Source organism: Coregonus clupeaformis, chromosome 20 (assembly GCF_020615455.1).
Source record: "Coregonus clupeaformis isolate EN_2021a chromosome 20, ASM2061545v1, whole genome shotgun sequence".
Lineage (NCBI taxonomy): Eukaryota > Metazoa > Chordata > Actinopteri > Salmoniformes > Salmonidae > Coregonus > Coregonus clupeaformis.
Genome location: NC_059211.1, coordinates 31,543,190 through 31,557,770, shown reverse-complemented (window position 1 = coordinate 31,557,770; position 14,581 = coordinate 31,543,190). Strand labels below are relative to the sequence as shown.

The window sequence follows — 14,581 nt, the reverse complement described above, 5'->3', positions numbered from 1 at the left end:
GTTAAGTTCTCACTGTTCGTGATGCTATGTATGTATGGAACAGAGATGTTTGAGGAAAAGTAGTTTTGAATGTTTTTTAATAAGTTTCCTTTAGATAAGAAACTGCATACATGATAGAAGACAAACAATAAGTTAACAATCACATGCAGTTTCCCTCTACAAAAAAGAAAAACATGTAGTTTATTTTGTATTATGTACATATCTTATACAGTAATTCCCAAAGAACGTCCTCTTTCTTTTCTTAGTTTGGACACGAGAGGCACAGGGAGACAGTCCTGGGTCGTGTTTGGTAAGCACTCCGTTGTAAAACATTTTCCATGTTTTGTGCCTTAAGAACACGTCCCTGTACAAACACACATACCAGGATACACCACAAGTCAAAGGGTTCTGACTAAACGATCAAGACCATCAACTGCATGTGTTTATTGTAAAAGAACAAGAATGTTTTCCTCGTATTTTGAGATGTCTGTCTCCTGTCTCATTCACAGCCAAAGGGTTGTCTAATGTGTCGGTTCTCCATTATGAGGCTGAACCAGGCGGAACCATGAGAACAGTGAGAAATCTAACAATTCCATTCCCTTCATAACTATTGACCGTTAACTTGCCAGTCTATGGAGCACTCTGCTGAAGCATTGTATAGACAACATACTTTATCAAATGTAATTCAAACAAAGTACATTTGGCAACGTTTTCATCCCTGTAAACAATATGATAGGCACAGTGACACTAAACAGAGGGTTGCAGAACTCTCAACAATAATAATGGTGATCTGGGTTGCATTCAAGATCACAACTCACAACAGCGTTTCAAAGTGTATTTGGTATTGAGCAGGCAGCTCTCTGAAACGTTACCAGTAATTGTTCACTTGAATGCAGCCCCGGAAGAGAGACAGACGGAGGAAAAATATATATTATTGCTAGGTTCATATTTCTAGACTGTATCACAACATGGACAGGAGGGTTTTGTGTTGTATTTCAACATTTTTAAGGGTATATATTCTGATCATATTCTCATACTACAGTTTCTTTCAGAGTAGCACATAGCGTATATGGTATTGTAAGTAGTACTGCAACACACTTATTACAGAATCCTATCTGCAGTCCTATCTGATTGAAAGGGCTTGGTCCCTCTGTTTTGGAAACAACAGCCCACAATGGAAAACAGGAAAAATAAGAATGTATTAAAAAGGCAGGAACACAACAACCCTTGGAGGATAATAATTTTTCCCAATCAGTTGTAGGAGGTCTCTGTATTTTTTTACAGATGCCCTCCCAAACTCAATCTCCCACAATCCCAAAGTCCCATTGGCACAGATATAGGAGCAGAGTTCTATAACCCCTCGGTAGAGTACTGTCAAAAACCAAAGTGCAATAAAGTAAATTTCATTATTAACAATTATAATAAAAGGCTGTTAAAAAACAATACTTTTTAGTCCATATAATCTCAGTTTAGAGATAAGTCAGTCAAGTGCCTTCTGTCAGTTTCTCTCCATGTGTATGATGGTCCCTCTCTCCAACCCGACCACACTGTGACCGCTCTCTGACCACTGGACCAAAATACTGTTGTGGTTGGTCCAGTCTGCCCTTTCCATTCATTGGCAGCCATTTTGGGTCAACACTGGAGCCTGTAGCAGTGTAAATTGCCAAGTTCTGTACACACCTCTCCAGGTTCAGATTAAGTTTATGGTCAGGTTCAGATCACGTTCTACTCTGGTTCTAGTGTAGTTCTGGTCTGGAAGGGGAGGGGTGTGGTGTGGTACACAGAGGCAGCAGTTTTGAGGTCCAGCACTTGAGGTTCTTGTAAAAGATGGCATAAGAATAACTATGGTCGATGAAACCTACAGGACAGAGAGAGGGAGAGAGATAATTAGTTACTGTATACACTGCTTGAAGTATGGGCAAGTGTCTCTGTGTTGTGTTGCAGAGTGTAGTATGGCTGTGACATACCTGGTTAGATGGCGACTACCCTCATGCACTTCCATCTCTGTGCTTTTAAATTCATTGAGTTCTTTACGTATGGCAGCCTACGAGGGACAAACAGAACCGGAGATCAGTCAGAGAAAACACGCATGTATATACGCATGACTGCATTTGTGTATGTGTGTGAGTGAATAAAGTGTTTGTGTGTGAGTGTATATGTGTGTGAGTGTATATGTGTGTGCGGTGTGAGCACCTGCTTGTGAGTGTTATTACCTTATCAGCAGCTGTGAGTCGCGTCCACGGTTTGTCTGCTCTCCTGTCGTAGTCCTGGGCGTCAGCTACCTCTACATAGTCACTGAAGCGGGTCAGGATCTTAGCATCCCTCAGCTCCTCCACTGTAGGCCTCTGACTCAACTGGAGACGGGAGAAAAGGGTTGTCAGAGTGTGTGCAGGTGTGTGTGTGTGGTGACTGAGGGTCTCGGGGGCAGCAGATCTGGATTATTGTGGTAGCTGTCCTCAACCGAAAGACAAAGATGGCCTCGCAGGCAATCATCCAAACTGTTAGAGATATAGACACACACACAACCGTTAGAGATATATACACACACACAGACACACACACACACACACACCGCTTATGTTACACAACAGAGGATGAGATAGCATTACCTGTTATGACATCAAGTTATCATATTTCAAATAGACTGCCATCTAATGGAAAGTGATACCCTATTCCCCTCTCTCACCCTCCTCCTCCTCCCCTCTCTCACCTTTCTAGACAGGCGTTTCTTGAGCTCTCTCATCTCATCCAGCTCCTCCAGCTCATTGCGTGCTGAGAGAGGGAGGGACAGGTTAGAATGGAATAAAACAAAATAGAGAAGTCACTTTATTGTCCATTTTGTGAGAAACTGGAAATGTGTCTTCTGCCTATCTAGTCTGTTCTACTTACGTTTGAGTATGTTTCTCTGTTCCAGCTCCTCTGTAGTTGGCCGTTGACTCAACCTCCTGAGAAAATAGAACTAGAGTCAGTCACCAGCTCCTCTGTAGTTGGCCGTTGACTCAACCTCCTGAGAAAATAGAACTAGAGTCAGTCACCAGCTCCTCTGTAGTTGGCCGTTGACTCAACCTCCTGAGAAAATAGAACTAGAGTCAGTCACCAGCTCCTCTGTAGTTGGCCGTTGATTCAACCTCCTGAGAAAATAGAACTAGAGTCAGTCACCAGCTCCTCTGTAGTTGGCCGTTGATTCAACCTCCTGAGAAAATAGAACTGGAGTCAGTCACCAGCTCCTCTGCAGTTGGCCGTTGACTCAACCTCCTGAGGAAATAGAACTAGAGTCAGTCACCAGCTCCTCTGCAGTTGGCCGTTGACTCAACCTCCTGAGGAAATAGAACTAGAGTCAGTCACCAGCTCCTCTGCAGTTGGCCGTTGACTCAACCTCCTGAGGAAATAGAACTAGAGTCAGTCAGGACCATTTCCTAACGTCTTTTATTGTGTTTTGTTCTATTGTGTTTTATTTTCTGACCTCAGAGCAGTCTCCTCTGTGAGCCATGACTCCCTCAGATTTATATGTATTTACTTACCACCTCAATAGTCTGACACAGTGATTCATTCAGCAAGGAGAGGGAGGGAATGAGATGGTGGGAGGGGGGAATGAGAGAGAAGAAAAATTGAGAGAGGGGAGGGAGGAAGGAGAAGGAAGAGAGGGAGGAGGCAAGAAGCATGAGTGTAACAAATGAAAGTGGGAGGCGAAAGAAAGGAAGGAAATTGTTTGTGAATTCCTGTATTGCCACATCCCTCCTGCATTTATGTTCTGTACTCTGTGAAGGTAAAATTCCTCTTGAAGCTGTCTGCCCTCTCACTGACATATTCAAGATAATAATGTGACAGGCTCTCTTTTACTCTCCCTCTCATCCGTTTCCTTCCATCCTCCGTCCCTCTCCCCTTTCTTACTTCCTCGCGTCTCATCTCCTCTCCCCAGGTCACGTCTCCCCCAGGTCACGTCCCCCCCCCCAGGTCATGTCCCCCCCCCCCAGGTCATGTCTCCCCCAGGTCTCCTCTCCCCCAGGTCACGTCTCTCACAGGTCACGTCTCCCACTCCCACAGGTTTCCTCTCCCCCAGGTCACGTCTCCCCCTGGTCTCCACTCCCCCAGGTATCCTCTCCCCCAGGTCTCGTGTGTTTCTATACAGGCACCAAGTGCCCTCCTAGCCATTGCTATAGGGAGGGTGTGTGTCTCACCGTGTGAGCTTGGTGCCTATCTGCTGCCTGAACTCCAGTCTTTCCTGGTCTGACTGTCTGGGCAGGATGTTCTTCTCCTCCAGCTCTCTCACAGACGGACGGTTACTGATCTTAATGGCCAAGGAGTCCTTCCTCAATACCTTCAGAGCCAGGGTACCTACACACACACGGACAAATTGGTTGTTGGAGAGGACAGAATAAGATAAGTAAAGTAAACTTTATTGTCCATTAAATGTTTATAAAATTGAGTTACTAACACCACAGTAGCTAACTCATGCACTAGCAATTAAACTGTCACAACGGTTACCCTCTCCAGTGAGCGCTACAGGATGGGAGTGTGTGTGTTTACTGTTTCCAACCCACTCCTCTGTTTACATAACCAGATAATAATAATAATAATAATAATATGCCATTTAGCAGACGCTTTTATCCAAAGCGACTTACAGTCATGCGTGCATACATTTTTTGTGTATGGGTGGTCCCGGGGATTGAACCCACTACCTTGGCGTTACAAGCGCCGTGCTCTACCAGCTGAGCTACAGAGGACCAGATTACAGAGAGGAGAGAGGTGTGTGTGTTTACTGTTTCCAACCCACTCCTCTGTTAACCAGATTACAGAGAGGGAGGTGTGTGTGTAGAAATACTTCATAAGTATAATGGGCCGCAAATCAATAATTCACACAACTGCTGAAGGGAACAGAGTGAAGGGAACTACTGGAACTTGGGACCTGAGGACCAGCCAGCGTGTGTGTGTTTCATGACATAAAAGACAGAGGTTACGCAACAGCTCTCATTCACACACCACTGTCACCTCGGTGCTTTGATTGGTCACGTTCAACACTCAAATCAGGTAGGCGAACCAATGGGATTCACAGCTCTTAATGGAGGGGTCCAATGAAAGGAGAGCTCTTAAACTACATATCCCAGTAGCCATTGAGGCTGTTACTTGGAAGAATGGCCACTAAGCAGAGACCAAACAGCCACTCCAGTCCCAAACCTATGGATAAACAAACACTTACTTGTAAACAGTGTTTCATCGTCATCTTCATCCTCCTCTTCTTCCTCCTCCTCCTCCTCGTCCCTGTACGACCCAGGTATGTCTTGGTAGTCTTCTTCGTTGGAGAGGTTCTCTTTGTTGTCGTCACATGCTATCATCACCGTGGGAACCACGTGGTGCAGGGAGCTGAGGTCAGTGAGAAAGGTCAAAGGTTAGCGAGAGATGGTGGGCTTGCGTGGGTGGTGTTAGAAAGACAGGAGTAGTAAGGTAACGTCAGGTTATATTTCCACCATAAGTTGTTATGAAAGAAACGTAAAACAGCCAATTGTAAACGGCACCTCAACTCAACTGACAAAACAAGACTGAAACACTGTAGAAAACGGCCTGACTCAACCATAAGGGAGACATGAGCCCAGCAAAAACAAACTGCAGACCAATCAGAAACTAGCAGCATTCCCCAATCAGGAAAACAGCACAGGAGCAGACAGGAAAATAAGCAGCAATCTAGTAACTGTGGAGCTCTCATACTGGAGAATAATTATTCCTGTTGCTTTTACAAACTAACATCACATTTAGACAAATTCAGGCAGCAATAGAGTCAAAAAAATAAAGACTTTAAAAAGACTAGGATACCTATAACCATGTTGTGCTTGAGACCAAACAGAAAAATGAAAGGGGGAGAAAAAAGGAGAGGAAAGGAAGGAGGAAATAATTGTATCCCGGGAGTACAGCTGACTGACAGGAAATCAACACCCTGGACGGCCCACCAATCAGTGTGATGGATCATGGGGGGGTCAATCTGGTACTGGCACATCAGTCACGGAGTGTTGGGGTCAATTTCAAAGCGTTTTCCCCTTGTGTGATGTGTCTGTAGACTGATGGAGATTGTGTGTGTGTGAGTGTCTGTGTTTCTGGTGGTGCTCTAAATTGGTCTAAACTGGTTAGACACCAGCCCATGATACACATACACCCAGAGAGGTAAAGTTAAGGTAAGGCTCTGGGAACTAGTGCAGCTCTTTATCCAAAGCTGAACTCAACAACAGCCAGAGGAGGTTAAAATTAAATGGTCGCTCTACTGAGATGTGTATGACTGACCAGACGTTTCAAATGCTGCCTAGAGGATTGTGGTATTGGATTCCACACAAACAGAAACATTTTAACATTTACAATTTAGTTATTTAGCAGACACTCTTTTCCAGAGCGACTTACAGGAGCAATTAGGGTGAAGCGCCTTGCTCAAGGGCACATTGACACATTTTTCACCTAGTCGGCCCGGGGATTCGAACCGGCAACCTTTCGGTTACATTCTATAACCTATGATCAGACTTCAGAAAGCTGACCTTTTGCCGATCTTTCACTGGGATAGAAAGAAGGGCTCTTATCTCTACTCTGTTGACACAAAGGCACAAAGAGACAGAGACCTCCACAAAGACCTCCCAACAGCAAACCGTACTCTCTAAAGCCAGACTGTCTGCTAACAGTGCTCCTCTTTCCTCTCTCCCATAGACCCGGGCATCCATCTTTACTCCCAATTTAACCCCACTAATTAGAACACGTTTTGTCAAATGATTAACGAGCTACTTAACGACTCTATCCCACAATCCATCACACTGCTGTAGTGTAGGCACAGGCCAGGGCCAATGGGAAGGGAGTACAGGGCAGGCTGGATATATATACTGAGTGTACAAAATATTGAGTTACACCCCCTTTTGCCTTCAATTCGTCGGGGCATGGACTCTACAAGGTGTCGAAAGCGTTCCACAGGGATGCTGGCCTATGTTGACTCCAATGCTTCCCACAGTTGTGTCATGTTGGCTGGATGTCCTTTGGGTGGTGGACCATTCTTGATATACACAGGAAACTGTTGAACGTGAAAAACCCAGCAGAATTGCAGTTCTTGACACCCTCAAACCAGTGTGCCTGGCACAGGGGTTGGGTTAAATGCATTCAGTTGTACAACTGACTAGGTATCCCCCTTTCCCTACTATCATACCCCGTTCAAAGGCATTTCAATATTTTGTCTTGCCTATTCACCCTCTGAATGGCACACATACACAATCCATGTCTCAGTTGTCTCAAGGCTTAAAAATCCTTGTTTAACCTGTCTCCTCCCCTTCATCTACACTGATTTAAGTGTATTTAAGAAGTGACATCAATAAGGGGTCATAGCTTTCACCTGGTCAGTCTGTCATGGAAAGAGCAGTTGTTCCTAATGTTTTGTACACTCAGTATATACAGTATTATGAACCCCTGCATCCACATTATTTTTCATGCACACACATGCACTCAAACACATGGAGGCAAGGACACACACACACACACACTGTGTCCTCACCTCTCGTATCGCTTCATGGTGAGGGCCAGGGTCTTATTGAGTTCCTCTATGATGCGGCTGGGGGGGTGTAGGGGCACAGGGAGGGTCCCGTAGTGTAGGGAGTGGCCCCCAAGGGACCCCACATGGTGAGAGGGAGGGGGGCACTTCTGGAAGGTGAGGGCCGAAGGCTCCATGTTCCCCCCTGCTCCCACAGGCACACAGATCATCAGCTTCTTAGGAGGTAGAGGAGGAGACAGCTTCATGGACATACAGGGCATCTTCACTGGCATACCCTCTACAGAGGGAGGGAGGGAGGGAGGGAGGGAGACTTTACTAGTGTTTCATTATGGGGAAACACTAAAACAGCACAGAAATACACTAAGAAAAGATAAGGAACAGCATGTCAGAAAACATCTCAATGTGATTGAAGAATCCATAGAATCAAATCCCTTCTGGGAAAATTGGAACACACTAAACAAACAACCTGAAGAGCTACCTATCCAAAATGGAGATGTATGGATAAAACACTTCTCCAACCTTTTCGGCCATATAACAAAGAACCAAGAACAAAAACATATACGTGACCATTTACAAAACTTAGAATCTGTTATTAAAGACCACCACAACCCATTGGATTCTCCAATTACATTGGATGAGCTACAGGACAAAATACAAACCCTCCAACCCAAAAAGGCCTGTGGTGTTGATGGTATACTAAACAAAATGATAAAATATACAGACCACAAATTCTTAATAGGCTATTCATAAACTCTTCAACAGTATCCTCAGCTCTGGCATCTTCCCCAATATTTGGAACCAAGGTCTGGTCACCCCAATCCACAAAAGTGGAGACAAATTCGACTACAATAATTACCCTGGAATCTGCATCAGCAGCAATCTCTGAAAAATCCTCTGCAGTATCATCAACAGCAGACTCCAACATTTCCTCAGTGAAAACAATGTCCTGAGCAAATGTCAAATTGGCTTCTTACCAAGATACTGTATGACAGACCACGTATATACTCTGCACACCCTAACTGACAAACAAACAAAAACAAAAGCAAAGTCTTCTCATGCCTTGTTGATATCAAAAAAGGTTTTGACTCAATTTGGCATGAGAGTCTGCTATACAAATTGATGGAAAGCGGTGTTCGGGGAAAAACATTTGACATTATAAAATCCATGTACACAAACAACAAGTGTGCAGTTAAAACACACAATGTCTTTCCTTTGGGCCGTGGGGTGAGACAGGGATGCAGCTTGAGCCCCATCCTCTTCAACATATATATCAACGAATTGGTGAGGGCACTAGAACAGTCTGCAGCAGCCGGCCTCGCCCTACTGGACTCGGAAATCAAACGTCTACTGTTTGCAGACAATCTGGTGCTTCTGTCCCCAACCAAGGAGGGCCTACAGCAGTACCTAGATCTTCTGCACAGATTATGTCAGACCTGGGCCCTGACAGTGAATCTCAGTAAGACAAAAATAATGGTGTTCCAAAAAAAGGTCCAGTTGCCAGGACAATAAATACAAATTCTATCTAGACACTGTTGCCCTAGAGCACACAAAAACTATACGTACCTCGGCCTAAAAATCAACACCACAGGTAACTTCCACAAGGCTGTGAACAATCTAAGAGACAAAGCAACAAGGGCCATCTATTCCATCAAAAGGAAGATAAAACTCGACATCCCAATTAGGATCTGGCTAAAAATACTTCAATCAGTTATAGAACTCATTGCCCTCTATGGTTGTGAGGTCTGGGGTCAAAATGGGACAAAAGTCCAATTGAGACTCTGCATGCAGAACCCCAAACAATGCATGCAGAGCAGAATTAGGACCATATTTATCAAAATCCAGAAAAGAGCTGTTAAATTCTACAACCACCTAAAAGGAAGCGATGCCCACACATTCCATCAAAGCCCTCACCTACAGAGAGATTAACCTAGAGAAGAGTCCCCTCAGCCAGCTGGTTCTGGGGCTCTGTTCACAAACACAAACAGACCTCACAGTGTCCCAGGACAGCAACATAATTAGACCCAACCAAATTATGAGAAAGCAAAAACATAACTATTTGACACACTGAAAAGAATCAACCAAAAAACTGAGCAAATTGGAACGCTATCTGGCCCTAAACAGAGATCCTTGACTATATTCACATACTCAGTGAGCATAGCCTTGCTATTGAGAGAGGTAGCCAAGAGAAGACAGGATATGTGCCCATTGTCCACAAAATGAGGTGGAAAGTGAGCTGTACTTCCTAACCTCCTGAGAAATGTAAGACCACAGTAGAGACATATATTTCCCACAGATCACACAGACCCAAATCAAACATTGCTAAACCTCCATATCTGTACCACAGTGTGCAATCACAGCAGCAAGATGTGTCCCATTTCCATGAGAAAAGGGCAACCAGTGGAGTATAAACAAAACTGTAAATACCACCAATATCCCTTTATTTATCTTCCCCCACTATTCATACTCCCACTATTTGCACATTGCTAAAACACTGTACATACTGTAGCTGATAATATAACATATGAAATGTTGATCTTTTTTAGACCTTTTTGAGCGCAATGTTTACTGTTAATTTCAGATATTGTTTTGTTGATGTTGTTAGTTTGTTTCTTATCACTTTTGTTTATTGTTTATTTCACTTGCTTTGTCAATGTAAACATGTTTCCCATACCAATAAAGCTCCATTGAATTTAATTTAGCGAGAGAGACAGAGAGAGAGATCAGAGTCAGATATACCCACACAAGCAGCAAGCTGGTGGTCAGAGAAAACAGAAAGCAAAGTAAAAGCAAAGATTAACACACGGATACCTGCAATTACACATAGAGGAGTACAGGGCTCTACCTGTGATGTGGTTGGGTAGTCTGTTGAAGGGTTTCGGGGGTAGCGCCGGGGGTTGTTTGGGTTGTTTTATGATGTGATGGGATGACTCTGCCACACCGCCGTCGCCTGGATACACCATGATCTTCTTAGTGGGTGGACCCTGGCTGGGCTTCTGTGTGTGGTCTTGTGGACACGTCCCCTCTCCAGACAACTGGAACTCTACTGTTCCTGGGGACAGAATAAACCAATCAAGTGTCACGTTACAACAGGGTGAGAGGAGATTAACTAATGGGTGAGTTTGTTGGGACAGGGCCTGAGATGAGAGAATTGACCAATCAGATGTTATATTAGAAAAAGGTGAATGGCAATGAAACAATGGGTGAGTGTGTTGGGAAGCCTGAGGTGTGAGAACAAAATTGACCAATCAGATGTTATGTTACAGCACAGTGAGTGATGATGAGCCAATGGGTGAGTGTGTTGATAGAAGGCCTGAGACGCACCTATGGCTGACCCTGCTCCATCCATCAGCTCAGCTCCATCACAATGTGATGGATCAGACCCTCCTAACGCTGGAGACCTCCCGTTCTCCATCTTGACCTCCTCTCCTCTTGTTACTACCGTTCCGTCTGCAGAGAGAGAGAAGGGGGGGAGAAGGAGGAGAGAGAGACAGAGACAGAGAGAGAGAGATGGAAACAGAGATAACATGTTCCCAGTACATATCTGGCCTGGATTCAATACAGGTGGGTACTGTGATGCTGACTGTGTGACTTGATTTTGCCTAAAGGATGTTAGATTACGCAACAACAACAACGTTTTGCCATCAGTCTCTGCTCTCTAACCTCCCACTGCTGTCTTCTCCTCTATACCCTCTGACCTCTAACCTCTCACCTTTGTCGTAGATGTCCTTCAGCACTCCTCTCTTGATCAGCTCCTCTCTGCTCTGCCGGGTTGACATCTTTCTCTCCAAGACTGAGGGGACAGGATATGACGTCGCAACAACATTAGGTGGCATTATACATGACATTACTATATTCACTGTGCTCATAACTGGCCCACAGAGCAGGCACAGGGTACTGATCTGTTAAATGATGTAACACTGGTCACTACCTGTCTGAATCATAACCCAGTTATGGCCATGGTGCAGTGATAACATAAGGTTTGTATGGGGTAAGATAATATATATATCTGTGTGTGTGTGAGGATATGTGTGTGTGTTGATCACATTTCTGAACATATGTGGTGTTCAGAAAAAAAGCAGAAACTGCAACGACAGCTGGGGGAGCAGCATGAGATTAGAAAGACAGGGCAGCACCCAACTGGTGTGTGTATGTGTGTGTTTATTTGCGGGCCGAAAGCAGCTAGAATGATGCAACCTAGGGCATAGCCTCTCTATCCAAAATATATCAATGTCCTACTGTAGGTTTAACCTGGACACATGGCTCAGGACTACCTTGCATAACAAACTAGATATTATATCATAACGACGGTATAACATTATCAGATATCTTACATAATTCCAGAACATTATTAAATTAAAGAGACAATATTAGCTGAACTTCAGTAACTGCTATCTAGGGTCAAACTTAATCTGCAGGGAATTTTATCTGTCAACACTTTCACAGCTGTTCTCTGCATTTATGATGAACAAGACTGATCTTGTATAAATGTTCTAAAGCAATATTTGGTATTTTTCATTTCAGATCATTTATAAAAGGCTTAAGGGGACCTATGCTCTCAGAATCTGCCTAATCTTGCTGATGTCTAACGTGCACACACACACACCTCCTGTGGTATCTTTGGCCCTAGCCACCTGGCTCGGGGGCATCATGGCACCTAACTGCTGATCCCCTGTTTACATAATATAATCATCATACAATACAGCATCTAGCTGCCCAGCGCTGCTGCCCCGCAGTACCTACAACACATCACCTAGCTGCCGAGCTCTGCAGCCCCTCAGTACAGCGTCTAGCTACCCAGCTCTGCTGCCCCACAGTACCTACAGTACATCACCTAGCTGCCGAGCTCTGCTTCCCCACAGTACCTACAGTACAGCACCTAGCTGCCCAGCTCTGCTGCCCCACAGTACCTACAGTACAGCACCTAGCTGCCCAGCTCTGCTGCCCCACAGTACCTACAGTACATAGCTGACCAGCTCTGCTGCCCCACATTACCTACAGTACAGCATATAGCTGCCCAGCTCTGCTGCCCCACAGTACCTACAGTACAGCACCTAGCTGCCCAGCTCTGCTGCCCCACAGTACCTACAGCACATCACCTAGCTGCCCAGCTCTGCTGCCCCACATTACCTACAGTACATCACCAAGCTGCCCAGCTCTGATGCCCCACAGTACCTACATTACATCACCTAGCTGCCCAGCTCTGCTGCCCCACAGTACATACAGTACAGCATATAGCTGCCCAGCTCTGCTGCCCCACAGTACCTACAGTACAGCACCTAGCTGCCCAGCTCTGCTGCCCCGCAGTACCTACGGTACAGCACCTAGCTGCCCAGCTCTGCTGCCCCGCAGTACCTACGGTACAGCACCTAGCTGCCCAGCTCTGCTGCCCGACAGTACAGCACCTAGCTGCCCAGCTCTGCTGCCCCACAGTACCTACAGTACATCACCTAGCTGCCCAGCTCTGCTGCCCCACAGTACCTACAGCACATCACCTAGCTGCCGAGCTCTGCTGCCCCACAGTACCTACAGTACAGCACCTAGCTGCCCAGCTCTGCTGCCCCACAGTACAGAATCTAGCTGCCCAGCTCTGCTGCCCCACAGTACCTACAGTACAGCATCTAGCTGCCCAGCTCTGCTGCCCCACAGTACCTACAGGACAGTACAGCACCTAGCTTCCAGCTCTGCTGCCCCAAAGTACCTACAGCACAACACCTAGCTGCCGAGCTCTGATGCCCCACAGTACCTACAGTACAGCACCTAGCTGCCAGCTCTGCTGCCCCGCAGTACCTACAGCACATCACTTAGCTGCCCAGCTCTGCTGCCCCACAGTACCTACAGTACATCACCTAGCTGCTCAGCTCTGCTGCCCCACAGTACCAACAGCACATTACCTAGCTGCTCAGCTCTGCTGCCCCACAGTACAGCACCTAGCTGCCCAGTTCTGCTGCCTCACAGTACCTACAGTACAGCACCTAGCTGCCCAGCTCTGCTGCCCCACAGTACCTACAGTACAGCACCTAGCTGCCCAGCTCTGCTGCCCCACAGTACACCACCTAGCTGCCGAGCTCTGCTGCCCCACAGTACATCACCTAGCTGCCGAGCTCTGCTGCCCCACAGTACCTACAGTACAGTACAGCACCTAGCTGCCAGCTCTGCTGCCCCAAAGTACCTACAGCACATCACCAAGCTGCCGAGCTCTGATGCCCCACAGTACCTACAGTACAGCACCTAGCTGCCAGCTCTGCTGCCCCGCAGTACCTACAGCACATCACTTAGCTGCCAAGCTCTGCTGCCCCACAGTACCTACAGTACATCACCTAGCTGCCCAGCTCTGCTGCCCCACAGTACCTACAGCACATCACCTAGCTGCCGAGCTCTGCTGCCCCACAGTACCTACAGTACAGCACCTAGCTGCCCAGCTCTGCTGCCCCACAGTACAGAATCTAGCTGCCCAGCTCTGCTGCCCCACAGTACCTACAGTACAGTACAGCACCTAGCTGCCAGCTCTGCTGCCCCAAAGTACCTACAGCACATCACCTAGCTGCCGAGCTCTGATGCCCCACAGTACCTACAGTACAGCACCTAGCTGCCAGCTCTGCTGCCCCGCAGTACCTACAGCACATCACTTAGCTGCCCAGCTCTGCTGCCCCAAAGTACCTACAGTACATCACCTAGCTGCCCAGCTCTGCTGCCCCACAGTACCTACAGCACATCACCTAGCTGCCGAGCTCTGCTGCCCCACAGTACCTACAGTACAGCACCTAGCTGCCCAGCTCTGCTGCCCCACAGTACAGAATCTAGCTGCCCAGCTCTGCTGCCCCACAGTACCTACAGTACAGCATCTAGCTGCCCAGCTCTGCTGCCCCACAGTACCTACAGTACAGCATCTAGCTGCCCAGCTCTGCTGCCCCACAGTACCTACAGTACAGCACCTAGCTGCCCAGCTCTGCAGCCCCGCAGTACCTACGGTACAGCACCTAGCTGCCCAGCTCTGCTGCCCCACAGTACAGAATCTAGCTGCCCAGCTCTGCTGCCCCACAGTACCTACAGTACAGCATCTAGCTGCCCAGCTCTGCTGCCCCACAGTACCTACAG

General features: G+C 46.6%; 1 protein-coding gene across 4 annotated transcripts in view; it reads right to left on the bottom strand.

The window, feature by feature from the left end:
* Positions 1-60: 60 nt before the first annotated feature.
* LOC121533873 (phosphatase and actin regulator 1) overlaps positions 61-14,581 on the bottom strand; it is a 64,602-nt gene continuing 50,081 nt past the window's right edge. For 2 of the 4 annotated variants that reach the window (XM_041840186.2, XM_041840185.2), the window contains exons 3-13: positions 11,196-11,276; positions 10,808-10,933; positions 10,329-10,535; positions 7,490-7,763; positions 5,177-5,340; positions 4,158-4,314; positions 2,869-2,924; positions 2,690-2,751; positions 2,193-2,333; positions 1,947-2,023; positions 61-1,837 (exon numbers count right to left, since the gene is read on the bottom strand). In XM_041840186.2, coding sequence (XP_041696120.1) covers positions 1,822-1,837; positions 1,947-2,023; positions 2,193-2,333; positions 2,690-2,751; positions 2,869-2,924; positions 4,158-4,314; positions 5,177-5,340; positions 7,490-7,763; positions 10,329-10,535; positions 10,808-10,933; positions 11,196-11,276 — 1,361 coding nt within the window. In that variant the 3' untranslated portion in view covers positions 61-1,821. The other 2 variants (XM_041840187.2, XM_041840188.2) reach the window with 2 other exon arrangements.